Below are 14646 nucleotides of genomic sequence, written 5' to 3' on the forward strand. Positions count from 1 at the left end.
CCTGAAAATAGAAATTCTCCGATTTCAACCATTTATAGTGACAAAAATAACCTTGAATTTAAACAAAATTATACTCAAACTAAGGGTGGGCAAAATAACTTAATCAAAACCGGAACCATCGGATACTTAGATTTCGGTTTTAGTTTTCACCTAAAACTGGCCTATCTTCGATTTTGATTTTAATTTTATGGAATCAACCAATTTTAGATTCACATCTTAAGGAATCGAAACTAAAACTAAAAAAGTAACTTAAGACATCTTTACAAAAATTGACAACATAATGTGAAGTGAAATATATTTCATACACATGGAAGATGAAGTTGTACAATTTTTATGAAAGTTTTTGGGAAGTAACAGACCTTAATGGAACAATCATAGAAATGAATTCTCCATAGAGAAACAATAATGTGGGTTTCTTTTACAATAACCTTAACCATAATAGACTTCACTATCTCTCGAGTTTTAGGACATAAATGATCATAAAACTACAAGTAAAGAAAAACATTGTTAGTCTTGTCGCATAAGAAAGAGGGTTAAAGCAATGAGAGAAAACATAATAAGGAAGCTCATGAAGTGAGTTATTATTAGTAGGTTCTAGGCAGGAATCAAATCCTACCCAAAACCTATAAGGTCGGTTTAGGGTATGGATAGACCTTGTAGGTTTTGAAGTCCAATTCCTATTTCTACGAACTGGTTGGTTTCAATTCCTCAAATTTTCACAAAGTACTCAAATCTTCTCACCCTTGACTTAATTGATAGTATTTTTCGTTTTTCTTCCACTTCATCTTCAAACCCTAAATGAGAGATGACTTTTCATCATAATCGAGTTTATTTTATCAAATTCAAGAATGCATGTTTTGATAAACTCTTAATCATTAGGTCTATCCAATTATCCACTAAATTGTAATACAGTTTTTGTAAGGAAAGTTAAAATGGAGGAATTGGATGATGAAATGTGGTTTAGTTTTAAGTAGGGAGGTTGTTAACATTTTTCTTGTATGATTTGACAATGGTTAAAAAGTTAAAACGGGTCATCAAGTAATATAATAGATATCAATCTCACACGAATTAGAAGCCAACCACTTATTCATTTTGTAACCTAAATTAGATAGGGCATCGAATTCTAATGTTGCTAAATTAAATTAATGACTTTAATTAACTAACAACTAACTTAACTCATTCAACTACTTAATCATTGTCTTCACTTATCAACAAATGGATTCTACATTAAGATTTCACTAACAATCCCACAGAACCTATAGTGTATGTTGTATGTTTTTAGATGAATATGATGTTTTGATGGTTATTATCCTACTATACCCTAATTCCCCTCTCAGGGTTGATTAAATATGTACATATTAAATAAATATTTTGCTCTCATGGTACTCATTAACATGAACTCTTTAGCTTTATGACAATCAATGACTTTATAAAGAATTCAAAATGTCTCTAAGTTGAACTTTCAAGTTCAACAAATGCAAGAACTAGTTGTGCACCTATCTCTCGATAATCTACATCAATCTACTCACATGCATTACGTTGGGTCTTTAACTTCACATAAGACATAAAATTCTCATACATTTAATCAAACAACATCATGATGTTATTATTAAACCAAATATAAAATGCTACAAGGTCATGAGGATTGAAAAAACCATCTTAATCCCTGGAAAGTCTGTTTAGCACTCATGATTACAAAAACTCAATTCAAATTATCAAGATAGTTCAGAATGTATAAAAGAAGAAGTTAAAATTAAGAAGGCTTGCAATATCGCTCAACATCGAACACTTTAAATCTTGGTTGTAATATGCAAGTCTTGATCTTCATATTGATGTAATCTACAAGTTTCCCTTATAGTTTTTCTTCTCGTTCTACATACACTTCCCCTAAAATAGTGCATTAAATGTAATCTAGCTATGTGAGCCTTCCTCATAATAGCTTTATATTCTATAGTCCCCATTTATAGCCTCTCTTTGAACTCCACTAATCATCTCTTTAAAACCTTGTTTAGATACCCATCATCATGGTTTAATCGAGGCCATGAGTTCAAGTTCCCTCGTTTGAGATAACTTTGTGTCAACCCTACATTGTGCTAATTCTTTGCTTATATTCTCTAGCTTTTTGTCTTATTCTTTGCTCTTTGGTGCCTTTTCTTCCTCAACTTTTTCATCTCATCTAGCTCTTTCTCAAGTTGGCCTTAACTCTTTGTGTTCTTATTAAGAAAAATCAGTTCAACTCATAAGGAATATTATAAAGCAAATGATGAAATTTGTATAGTTACTTGACTGTCATGCAAACAAACTCTTGTAACTTCTATTGGTAGCTCAATTCCCTAAATTCTTGCCAATGTTGCATTAGATCCATCAACAGATTGGCTACGAAAACAATGTGGGGAGGCCACTCCACTATGACTCACTCACCCCCCTTAAAGCTTTGTGTTGTTTGATTCATAATTTCCTTTTGTGCTTATGATAAAAGGCTAGACTTAAACCATCTCTACACATCTTCCATAAGTCTTTCACCTCTACTAGGTGAAGAACTTTGCTAGTTTGGCTATTTGGCCAACTGTGAGGATGTCCCTTCCCTTTCATCCATGGATTATAAGTAGCCTATTGTCTTAAACATTGGAGAAAGTTGAGAAAGGGACAAGAGAATATTTAGTTCACTATGAAATTGTAGAAGGAGTTTTGGTACCTGATGTTAATTCATATGTCAAAATGAAGACCTGAGAACTTGACACAAAAAGTTTTGACAAAGTCAACAAATACATAAGGTCCATCACACCGCATTCATCTTTTGAAATTAGTAGTGGATGAACTCTATACAAATTCATATTGGCTATTTTTGAAAGTTTTTGAAAAATATTGCTAAAGGCAGATTGTTGAGGTTTGAAAATAACAAAACCTAAGAGTTAAAGAACATAGGGAATTGTTAAGGTTTCTTTTGAAGTTAGAATTGGTAAACTACTTATAAGTTCAATTTATAGGCAAAAACCTCCAAATAGAAGGAAATCCTCACCATCCAATTACCTTGTGATGGCAATTCAATAGACGACTCCAAAATTATCTTAGAACATGTCTTTATCATATTTAAAACTATAAACCCTAGTCATCCACATGCCTTCCGTGAGTGCAAAATGAAGATAATGAGTTTTTAAAGTCTTAGTCTGTAACACCCGTTATCAAAAACTTACTCTAATATAAAATATGGCCCAAAGGGACATGCGCTACTAGATTTCTTAATTAGAAACAACATAATTAAAGGCATGATATCGAATGCTTCAATAAATTCATGCAGAAAGGTGTAATGAAAAACAACTAAAATGCCTCTATTTATTAAGATCATGAATCAAATGTCTAAAAACTCAATCCGTAAAAATACAATGCATAAACATCCATAAATTCATAATGTGAAATGACAAAATACATAAATATGCAATAAGTTGAAAATGGCAATTTTGCCATTGCCTTTATGCAACCACTTAACTAGACCGTTGGCTCCCTCGTATATCTCATTGCTCACATTTATCTACAAAACCATGGAAAATGAATGCGTGAGTGAAAAACACTCAGTAAATAGTGAACCTCGCATGTCTCCCTCATATGTTTCTTGTTTTCGATTTGCACATCCATAGGACACTTAATAATGCATTCATTTGCGCCCAACTTTCTAAATCATCAAGCATCTCATGTATCTAGATCTACTATGCCAAAGTCAATGTTGCAAGACAAAAATAATGAAGTTTGAATGATAATGTAAAATTGATATACACAACGTTATTACCTATAAGGAAAGTAATAATCCCATTGGAATATAATGTTTCATCAAAGGACCTTTCCTATCTTTGGATGGGTGAGAACAACCTTTTGGCATCATTTCTTTATTAGTCATCTCATGGAATCAATGGTCAGATAATAAATTAGAATAACTCATGAGGTTTGCCAAATATGAGAAAGTCATCTATAAGTTCTAACACATCTATAGAAATTGTCTTCCAATTGTTTGCACATAATAGTCTATGGTGTAAATAATATAACAATGCAAGCTTCACTTCGTCTTCGTCATTGTCCCCTTTTTGGCTTGACATTAAACATTAAGACTAGTTTACCTTAAGTCATCGACATCTTATTCACAAAATATGCAATATGTATTTTATGTCTCACTGAGAATGCCTAGTAACAATGTACATTGGTGTAGTCACAAAATCTCAAACCAGTCACCACGGTAAATTCGAATAAGATGAATCGAACGCCAACTCTGTTTAGTTGAAACTACAAATTTATTATAGGTTTTCCCCAGTAATCTCTTGCATTTGCATTGAATGCTAAAATATTAACTCCTCTAAGTCGAAAAAGTTCCTAAACATGTGTCCAAGAAAAATTTCTTCTAGGCTTCCTGGTGAATCTTTTCATTTACGTCTTTGTGCTTTACATTTTCACTTGTACTCTAAAGTTGTGAGAAGAAAGCAACTTCTCAAACATTTGGTTATATGGGTTTGATAAACATTGATTTTTATTCTTTTATTTTGATATGTTTGTGGAAAAAAATAAGAATTCTCGTTGATGATCATAAACTTGAAAAAAATTAAATTTATATAAAAAAAAGTTACAAAATACTGAGAGAAACTTGAAGATTGTAAAGTTTGCTCGAACAAGTATGCTAACTGCATATCCATTAAACTGAGGGGAAAATATTAATTATCCTATCAACGTATTCGGCTAGTAAAATATTTATTACCCCGTTGTGTAATTACTCCTACTAAAAATTACAAATAACCCCTCACAAAACTTATTAATATTTCAATTATCCCCTTGGCATATTACTTTGTAAAATTTCAATTCAATTACCCTTTACCATATTGCTCTTGGTGAAAACTACATATGATCTCCACAATGTTTAGTAAAAATCTCAGTTACCCCCTTATTATATTACTCTTGGTAAAAAATTATACATAACCCCCACTACACTTAGTGAAGTTTGAATTAGAGCTGACAATTTTTAACACGGTTCGTTAATCCAATATGACACAACACAAAAATATCGGATTAGGGTTGAGTTTTTTGATATGAAATTTATTTCGGATCAATTCGATACGACGGAAATTAAATCGGGTAGTATTAGGGTTCATACGAAAGTAATCCGATATAATCTGAATCAATTCAAATATTTTGGAGAAATATTACTTTAATAAAATTTATTATGATAAATTATAGAAATGTTAAAAGACAATATCAACAACAGTAGAAATTTTTATAGATTGCATATAGTTATATTTTTATATAATTATAATTACTCTTATTATTGTTTATTTTTATTTAAATATTTTTATTTTGTTATTAGTAGCAAGAATTTGATTTTATTAGTCAGATTATAAATGTCCTTAGAGTAAGAATTTGAAATGTTTATAAATGACATATAATTATTACTTTATATAATTATAATTACTCATATTATTTTTATTTTTATTTAGATATTTTATTTTATTATTAAGTAGTAAAAATTTAATTTGGTTAATTAGATTATTGACATGTTTTAAAATTCTTAATATATAAATTTTTAGAACATTTGTTTATAAGACAAAATGTTATATTATGTGTTTTATTAATAGTATGCTTGAGTAATTCAATGAAAAAATTAAAACGATAAAAATACTTTAGAAAGGGAAAACAATAGATAATTTTAAATTAACTCGAATATTAAAGGGTCGGGTTAGGGTTAAAAATTTTGATATAATTCTAATTCAAATCAAATTAGAGTTAAAAGTCTTTAACACAAAACCTGAATTGATATGATATGAATACAACTTGTTGACATGAACTACCAGGTCTAGTTTCAATTATCCCCTTCAACATATTTTGTTGTAGGATTTTTGTTATTCTTACTCTCACAAACATAACAATGAAAACAATGTGAAACAATAAATTTTAATCACAAAACTCTAACTCATAGATCTACAGATGTTAACACATAATAGTGAGGGTATATTAAACCATACATATATTTGGAAACTCTTTCATAAAGAAATCCACCCTGAATTTGTCCAAAATTCTTCCACAACTCTCTACAAAGTAATAAAGTCTCTACTAGTTCACATGAAGGTATCTATAAATATACACAAATATGAAAAGGTGTTTAGGTCTAAGGCGAACCTTAGGTTTGTGAATGGGTCATAGGAGAAAGAAAATTTTCTTGTTTTAAGTATAGGGAGGATGAATTAGAGAAGTATCTGAGGGTTTATGGAGATGTCTCAATTCATATGAGACATATCCTAACACCACTACACCTTTTATATAGTCCACCCATAAACTTAAGTTATTTGCACTTTTAGCTCAATCTTATATTATACATATTTATTGGGTATTTAAAATATTTTAATATTTATTTCTTAATATTAAAACACATTTTTAAAAATCTAAATTCATCAATTTCAAGATAACTTAAGGTGTTTCACTCTTTATGCATTTAAACTACAATTCATCTTTCATTAAATTATTTCTAGTCTATAAACTATTGAATTATCATTATTTGACCCCTAATATATTAATCAGATATATTTAGGTCCAATAATAAATAAGATATCCATCATAATATGACTATATCTATATTTACTTATTAATAGAACTCAAAACCACAATGTTTATGTGTGATTCACTTTATATGTAATTAATCTACAATGTTTTAATCACGACTATCATCATATTATTGTATGTGACCTATAGGTTATCTAATTGTGTTGACAGTGAATAAATCAATGATTAACCTTACGATTAAACAATCATTTTATAATATCACTAACCATTAATAACCTCTACTAAAATATCATGATTACTCAACTGATAAAGAATCAACAAAAGATTATCAAAACCTTTCAATGGTACAATTGTCATGCATTCAAATTCTTTTAATAATCGTTATCTTGTCAAAACTAAGATATAAAAGTAGTGTCTTTCTTAAGTTACCTATGATATTAATGTTTGATTAGTCAAGTAACAACCATATTAACATTAGACTGAGCACCAACTTGCTCACATTATGACCATAGATTTTAGTATGTTATCATAACTAAACGACATATTGAGATATATACTCTTGTACATGAGAGTAATGAATTCATTATTGATCCACTCTAACCACACTATGCTTCTTGACATAATCAATTACTACTGTATTGATAACCCTCTCAAAAAGGCTACATTATGCTAATATCAAACTAGATCAATTAGGGTATGAAACATTTCCATGATCTTAAGTTTAAGGATCATATGCACCATTATCTAAAAAATTTATTCCACAAACACTAAAATTACCATCGATAGGTAATCCTCTTCATAGGTTAGTATGGTGGACATGCAATCGACATACACACATATGAACAACCTCGACAAGTGAAATCTATCATTATTTTGGCATACGGTCATTCAACACTATGATAACCTTATTGTATTATCTATGCCTTAAGTTATGATAATAATGAAACTATACACCTTTTTTTATTGGTCACCATATGTGTTAATAGGGTATTCAGGTTCAAGGTACACACTGATCCTATCATCACAATTCTACCAATTTACATATATTTATCCAAACATTCATACAAGCATATGTACTTATAGTTAAAGAATGCCATTTGAATGTTTAAAAATAACTTTTCATGGATTTATATTGTTGAAAAAATTGGTTGTAGAACACTAATTCCAACATTTTGCCTGGTCAAATTTCAATAAGGTCTCTCATAAAACAACATGAAAATTACATGTATCCTCAACCTTTGCTTAGTCTTCTATAATTAGTTTGATACACTAACAAGTCAAAAAAAAAAAAAAAAACTAATGTTGAAAAAAAAAAACCAACCCTATTCACATCTATATTAAGAACACAACAATCAATTCCATCAACATACACAACAAATGCTAAAACCCCAATATCATTAAAAAAATGTTGAATCAATATTCCTAACATCTAGATTAACATGACATCATCATCGAATCTTAACCATGTATGCAAAAAATAGCTTGCACTAACCTTCTTTTTCTTTTTCCTATTTCAAGTATGGTAGTCAAATGTATCAAAAACCTTATTTTTTTGCATCGTGTAATCTATTGTATTGCATGTTATATTTTTAAAAAAAAAAATTATAATTAACACATTATCATCTAAAAAAATCATAAACACTCTTGAAAAATTACATTATCTCACATACACTTTTATTACATCATCATTTTCTCTAAAAATATATATTGATTTGTATCAGTAATATGTATCATATCGTAAAATATATATCATATCATATGATATATCTATTATATCATATTAATTCGATATATCTTAAGATACATATTATTTTCTACTCGTATAACTTCATATGATACGTATCGTATATCGTAGAATACTGATAACTATAATTTTGAACACTAAAATCATTTATAAACATAGAAGAGGGCGTGGGTTGAGTTGTGAGCGAACCTAAAAAATAATAAATAGTTTAAATAATTAAAATTTTAAAATAATTAAAAATTGAAAAATATTTAAATGTATAATTTTTTCATTCGACTCACTAAACATCCATAAATACACTACCCAAGAGGCCCTATATCATGTAGCAAACTAGTCGAACCTAAGCATAGTAAGTTATGTCGAAGTTGACATAACATGACCTATTGTCGTGTCTAATCACTTAAATTCTTCAAGATTTATGGTAAGATCAATGACAACCGAAATCGGCTACCTCAACCCAATGCAAAGAAGAATCATGAGAGTGAATGCAACATTACATTTTGGACACTTTAATTGGACTAACCATTTAAAAATTGTTTATGTGATTTTTAGAAACATTTACTTGAAAAAAAATTCTTAAAGAGGTTCATAACATTTGTCCTTAAATTTAAAAGCTTCAAATAAAAAAGGAAAAATTGTATATGTAGAAAAATAAAAAAATAAATTATTTTAATTATTTTTTAGTTGTTTATAACTTTTAACCCTCTTTGTTGAATACTTTTTAGTGAATATCCTAACTCTATACTTGTTTTCATTCATATTCTCATTCATATTCTCATCTAAAAATCAATTCAAAATAATAAAAAAAACTTTTGTATCAGATTCATCTTAATCCAAGTAAATAATATTTTATCATATTGTTTGATACAATAAAATTACGTATATAAATAATAAATATAATTATATACACAAACAATGATATGTCATTGTAAATTAAGTGTTGTTTTATTTCTAATTCAAAATCACCTAGTCATAAGTAATATATCATTATTTATGTATAAGATTATATTCATTGCTTATGTACATAATATTACTCTTATTTGGTATATTGTTTGAAGATTTAAAATTTAAATTTTAAGATTGTTTTATGTAATGATGAATCATAATTTATTAATTTGTAAGTTCTTACCGTTTTTGTTATTTTGTAATTAATTTAGTTACTAGAATAAAAATGTTTAGGCTTTGACATCAAATTAGTGAAAACATAATACTTAAATGACCAGAGGACTATTTTACCCCCAAGTTTGTTATCCTAAAGTCACACTAATAAAGTTTGAAAATTCTAAAATCTCACTCATTCGTTAAAAATTACAGTTATGGTTAGGGGCAAAATAGTCATTTAATAAAAAAATCAAAAGTTTTGTTCATTTCTCCCCTCAACTTGAAAATCTCATAATTCAACCCCCACCTGAAGTTTGAAAAATCAAAATTTTCCCCCTAGAGTTTGTAAATCATAGTCAGAGTCACCAAAGATGGTTGTCTCTAGTGGCGTTGGCTCTCCATTCGGGCTCAACTCTCCTTGTCAATCACTTCCCAGACACCAACGTAGGCTATTTCCTCCGACGAAGATGAAATTGTCTTCGTCAAAGTGTCTTCGTTTAAGATGAAGATGATTTTGTCTTTGTCGAAGACGAAGACGACAGTCGATGGTCTTAGATGGCCACGTCATCTCTGTTTGAGACCTTCAACGATCGTCTTCGTCTCTGACAAATTCATCCGAGATGAAGACAATCCGATAAAGACGATTTCGTCTTTGTCAGAAGAAATAGCCTACGCCAGTGGTTAGGGAAGAGTTGAGCCGAAAGGGAGAGCCAATGCCATTGAAGACGACCATCTCTGACAACTCCGACTATGATTTGCAAACTTTAAGGGAGAAATTTTGATTTTTCAAACTTCAGGTGGGGGCAAAATTGTGAGATTTTCAAGTTAAAAGGGATCAATAAAACTTTAGTTTTTTTTTGTTAAAAGATGGTTTTACCCTTTATCTTAACTGAGATTTTTAATAGATGGGTGAGATTTTGAGTTTTTCAAATCTCATAGATGTGTCTTTACGATGGCAATTAAAGTTGGGTGGGAAATAGTCATTTGGCCTAGTTAAATTTTCTTCGAAAAAGTAGACCATGAATAGTGGTAGGTAGGTAGGTGATGGACAAGATTTGTTAAAGTTTTAAAATATTTTTATTCATTTGCGAATATACTAAATTCACATCATCTCATAAAATATTTTTATTTAACTATTATGTCATTCAAAAAAAAAAAACATAAAAGTTATATTATATGTATTTACTTTTGTTATACAAATAAATAAATAAATAAATATATATATATATATATATATATATATATATATATATATATATATATATATATATGTGTGTGTGTGTGTGTGTGTGTGTGTGTGTGTGTGTGTGTGTGATCATATAATCGAATGTCGTTTTATTATTAATTTAAAATCATCCATTTATATCATAACACATCAATATATAAATATATTTATATATTAAATACATAATTTTATTGAAAACATAAAGTATCATAAAATCTTTTGATATGTTTGGAAATAAATTAAAACATTTTTAAAAAATAAATTTAAAAAATATCCCACCTACCACATCGCGTATTCTGTTTTTCACTAATTTGATCCCAAAACCTAAGTATTTTTACTAAATTTGATATAAATGAATTATTTCTATAACTAAATTATCTACACAACAACAAAAATTACAACTGATAAGTTAATAAAACAAGATTCAACATTACACAAAGAAATCTCAAAATTTAAAATTCAAATCTTCAAACAATGTATCAAGCAATATGATGAAATATTACTTATATTAAAATTATTTTGATGCAAGATTTATGTGATATTTAAACTGATTTTTAGATGATAATATGAATGAAAATAAGTTTAAAAGAATTATGGTTCTAAAGTTAAAGATGAGGGCAAAATGTGTATAAAATTGGGGCTTTTGACTTAAAAGGTAATAATGAAACAAATGGGGGTTTAAAAAGGTAATAGACAGCTAAAAAAATTTATGTCCCTAGAACAATTGTACCCCTCATAAGTTTTTATCTCAATCTTTACAGACCAAATAAGGTAACATAAAGTGCTAAAATGTAAACAAATAAATATTAACGTCAAGTTTATTGATCATCCAGAAAAAGAATGCAGAAGGGAGCAAAGACTTGATCAAATTTAGTGCTGAATGTCTAATTGTATGGATGCAACCATGGCAAGCAGGCAAACATAGAAAATGTCAACAAATTCTAGCACTATCAATAACTGATGTTATGCTATTCCAACTGAAGTAATTAAACTTGTATAAATTGGCAATCCGAGATGCTTATATCATAATTAACAGTCTTCTTTGCAAGAAAATGATTCTAACCAATTACACCATAATTCACACTTGCCTTGCAAGTGAATAATTCCAAACAATGTATCCAAGACAATGATAAAAGGGATGGTGTCTTAAGTTGCGAGCCAACATTAAATACAAATGCGTCAGATTTTGGGTTTACAAAGGTGGACGGGAAACATCACCTGATAGATTAGACTTTTCGGTCATTAGTAAGAGTCAAATACATGACAAATTATATGCCAAGTCTTTGACAAAGTATGAAGACAGGAAAAATCCCAAGGTGAGACAGACTCAATTGAGAAAAGGCTCAAAATGAGATTAGTTATGTCTATGTACTTCCTGATGAAAATGGAGTAGCGAGAAAAGATGGCAATCCACAAATGCAAAACACATCTCTCAATCTATATTCATTAGAATTGTCATATATACAAGACAGTCTTCAAGAGAAGGAAAGATGGAACAAAGAAGATCTCCATAGAATCTCACTAATCAAGCAAAGTTAACTGTGAGAGTGACCCTCTACAATTTGATTGTTAAGATGGCGTTGCACAGCCCAACAGTGAGTGGAATTGACTAAGAGTAGCACATTTAACATGACCCTCGCATCTTATGGTGGTAAGGAATGTTGTGAATTTGTTTATACAATGGGTGATGTGTCAATAAGCCAAGTACTAAATTATATCACTCAATAGGATACACAAGAGGTCGATAAGTATCAAGCAATACAAATCAGACTCACAAACACAATGACTTTGGAACTTAGTTTATAGGCTTCAGGCTTAGCTCTAGACAACCCCACTTAAGAACAAGTATATACGCTCATCCACAGAAATACAGCAAACTTGTGAAGATTATCACCAATACCAGCACCATCGATAACAAACATATAAACACAAAGAGATGTATGAACAGATTATAAATTTAGATAACTTTCATAATTTAAATATGCATAACTCTAAAAACATATCCATTCAAGTTTACCCTTACCTCTAATAGAATTTAGCTCGGGCTGGTGTTTTGGTTTTTGAAACACCACAGATGTGTTTTTGAGAATGGGTTAAAACTTGGGTGGGAAATAGTCTTTTGGCCTATTATTAATATATTATTCATGAATTATATTTATTGGATGAAAGATGGTTATTTCTACAAGTAAAACTAAGCAGAGGGCATTAGTAATACAAGCATGAAACTGAACTCAAAGTACTACAAAATTTGGCACCAAGTGAGGATGTCAATTCTTTCAAAAGTAACTGGAAACACATTTTGGAAACTACTGGTTTTCAAGCATCAAATAAGAAAAGTAACCCACCAAGAGAAAACAGAGAAATTTTAAAGATTAAAATGATGACATAATCAACACTTTCAATATCTGCAGAGTCCAGATTTCAAATTCATTCCAATTAAACAATATGCTATTTAAGCTAATGCTGTCAATACACGAGTACTGTTAATAGTACTTCATGCCAATCCATGCAAGAGAAAAGAATTACACCATAGTCTTTCCTTTACCAAATATCTGTGAAAAAAAATCCTTTAGACCAAGCTGTTCAAGAAGTTGAAGCAAATCATCAAATACAAGCCTCCTATACAGCTTTCTAATATTACAGTTTCAGATACCTAAGGAATATTAAATTTTTTGTCCAGCAAACCAAATTTAGTGTTCCTTAAAGTTGACAAGACTTGGGTTCAGGATTTAGAGAGGTAAACATTAATTCATATATATGTAGGCTGGCTCACAAAGAAAAGGACACCTGCAATTCATCTGCAAATTATAATTAGGAACCAACTGTATAAGAATGAAAGCTAACTGTTCTGGTTTCTTTCATTATGTACTCCATTACCGGAAATGAAGGGAACAAAATTAGGGGATTTAAAATGATAAATTAATAATAGCTTCAGCAAGCAAACTAATCATCAGTAAAAAACTCTGCTTAAACCATTTATTTATACACATTATGTTTCTACTCATTCAGGAAATTGAAGCAAACAACTATGCAAGCTTATGAAAACCAGTCTGCATTATTTTCTTCCAAATGTTTACCACAATCCACTGAGAAAATTGTAAGACCAGATCACCCCAGACCTGGCTAAAACAAAATTCTACTCCACAAGCGGACTAAGACATTGCACCTTCCTTAAAGCTTCAGTATTTATAACTAGTACATAAATTTCTTTTTATTGGAATGCATGAAAACTTGAAAGTATAAACTTTTCACCCCTTTTACCAGAAATCTCAGGCAGCAAATAATAATAATGATAATAAACAAAAAAGAAAAAGAGAGTCAATTTGTTGATTTGGCTATAACTGAATGTTTCATTAATAAATGATCAACAATTTTTCCACAACACATAAAAAAAAAAAAAAGTTACAGTCATGATTTTTCTAATCTAGGACCATGAAAACAACTAGTTAAACAATCCGAACTTATCAAACCAAAATAAACAGGACAAGAGAGCAGACAATGAATTATATTTCAATCCATACGTTGATTTATTCAATTAAACAAATTCGCCAAATCAAATAGAATCCTTAAACAAACTAAACCGAGAATATAGAATTGAAATGGCCAGTATACTAGAAGGGAGAAATCCATAAAGTTACATAAAACAAGAAAGTAAAATCACATATTAAAACCTAATATCCTCACATCATGTAGACTCGACAGATAAAAAGCCTCTTAATATTAATTAAATCAAAAAGACAGAACGCATATCAGACGGGGCTTAGTAGCTGATAGAGCTGAGGTTTTGGATCAGAGTTCATGCCGATGATGATGATCAGAGGAATGAAACCGTAATGAGTGATGACCTTAGCCTTTTTCATGGTCCATGTGCTCCACTCTTTCAAATAATCCGCTGTCGATTTCTCCTCCGCTGCTTTCGCTCCCTTTACACTCTTGCCTTTGCTCTTAAGTGTGATCCTTGAACCCATTCCTTCTGCCTCTCCGTCTCTCCCTCTCGCTCTTTCGGTTTGGAGGTTTGTTGTGATTAAAACCCTAATTCCTCAAT

The 14646-nt window shown here is 29.8% G+C and overlaps 1 protein-coding gene across 1 annotated transcript; it reads right to left on the minus strand.

Moving 5' to 3' along the window:
• Positions 1 to 14104: 14104 nt before the first annotated feature.
• On the minus strand, positions 14105 to 14646 carry LOC123200151 (mitochondrial import receptor subunit TOM7-1-like). Its single transcript, XM_044615291.1, has one exon. It carries the CDS (start codon positions 14567 to 14569, stop codon positions 14351 to 14353), a length of 219 nt encoding a protein of 72 aa, XP_044471226.1. The 5' UTR covers positions 14570 to 14646; the 3' UTR covers positions 14105 to 14350.

The sequence above is a fragment of the Mangifera indica genome, chromosome 17, assembly GCF_011075055.1.
Source record: "Mangifera indica cultivar Alphonso chromosome 17, CATAS_Mindica_2.1, whole genome shotgun sequence".
Classification (NCBI taxonomy): Eukaryota; Viridiplantae; Streptophyta; class Magnoliopsida; order Sapindales; family Anacardiaceae; genus Mangifera; species Mangifera indica.

Excerpts from the sequence above, each read along its gene's own strand:
- LOC123200151 (XM_044615291.1), bottom strand. The coding sequence starts at position 14,569 with ATGGGTTCAAGGATCACACTTAAGAGCAAAGGCAAGAGTGTAAAGGGA.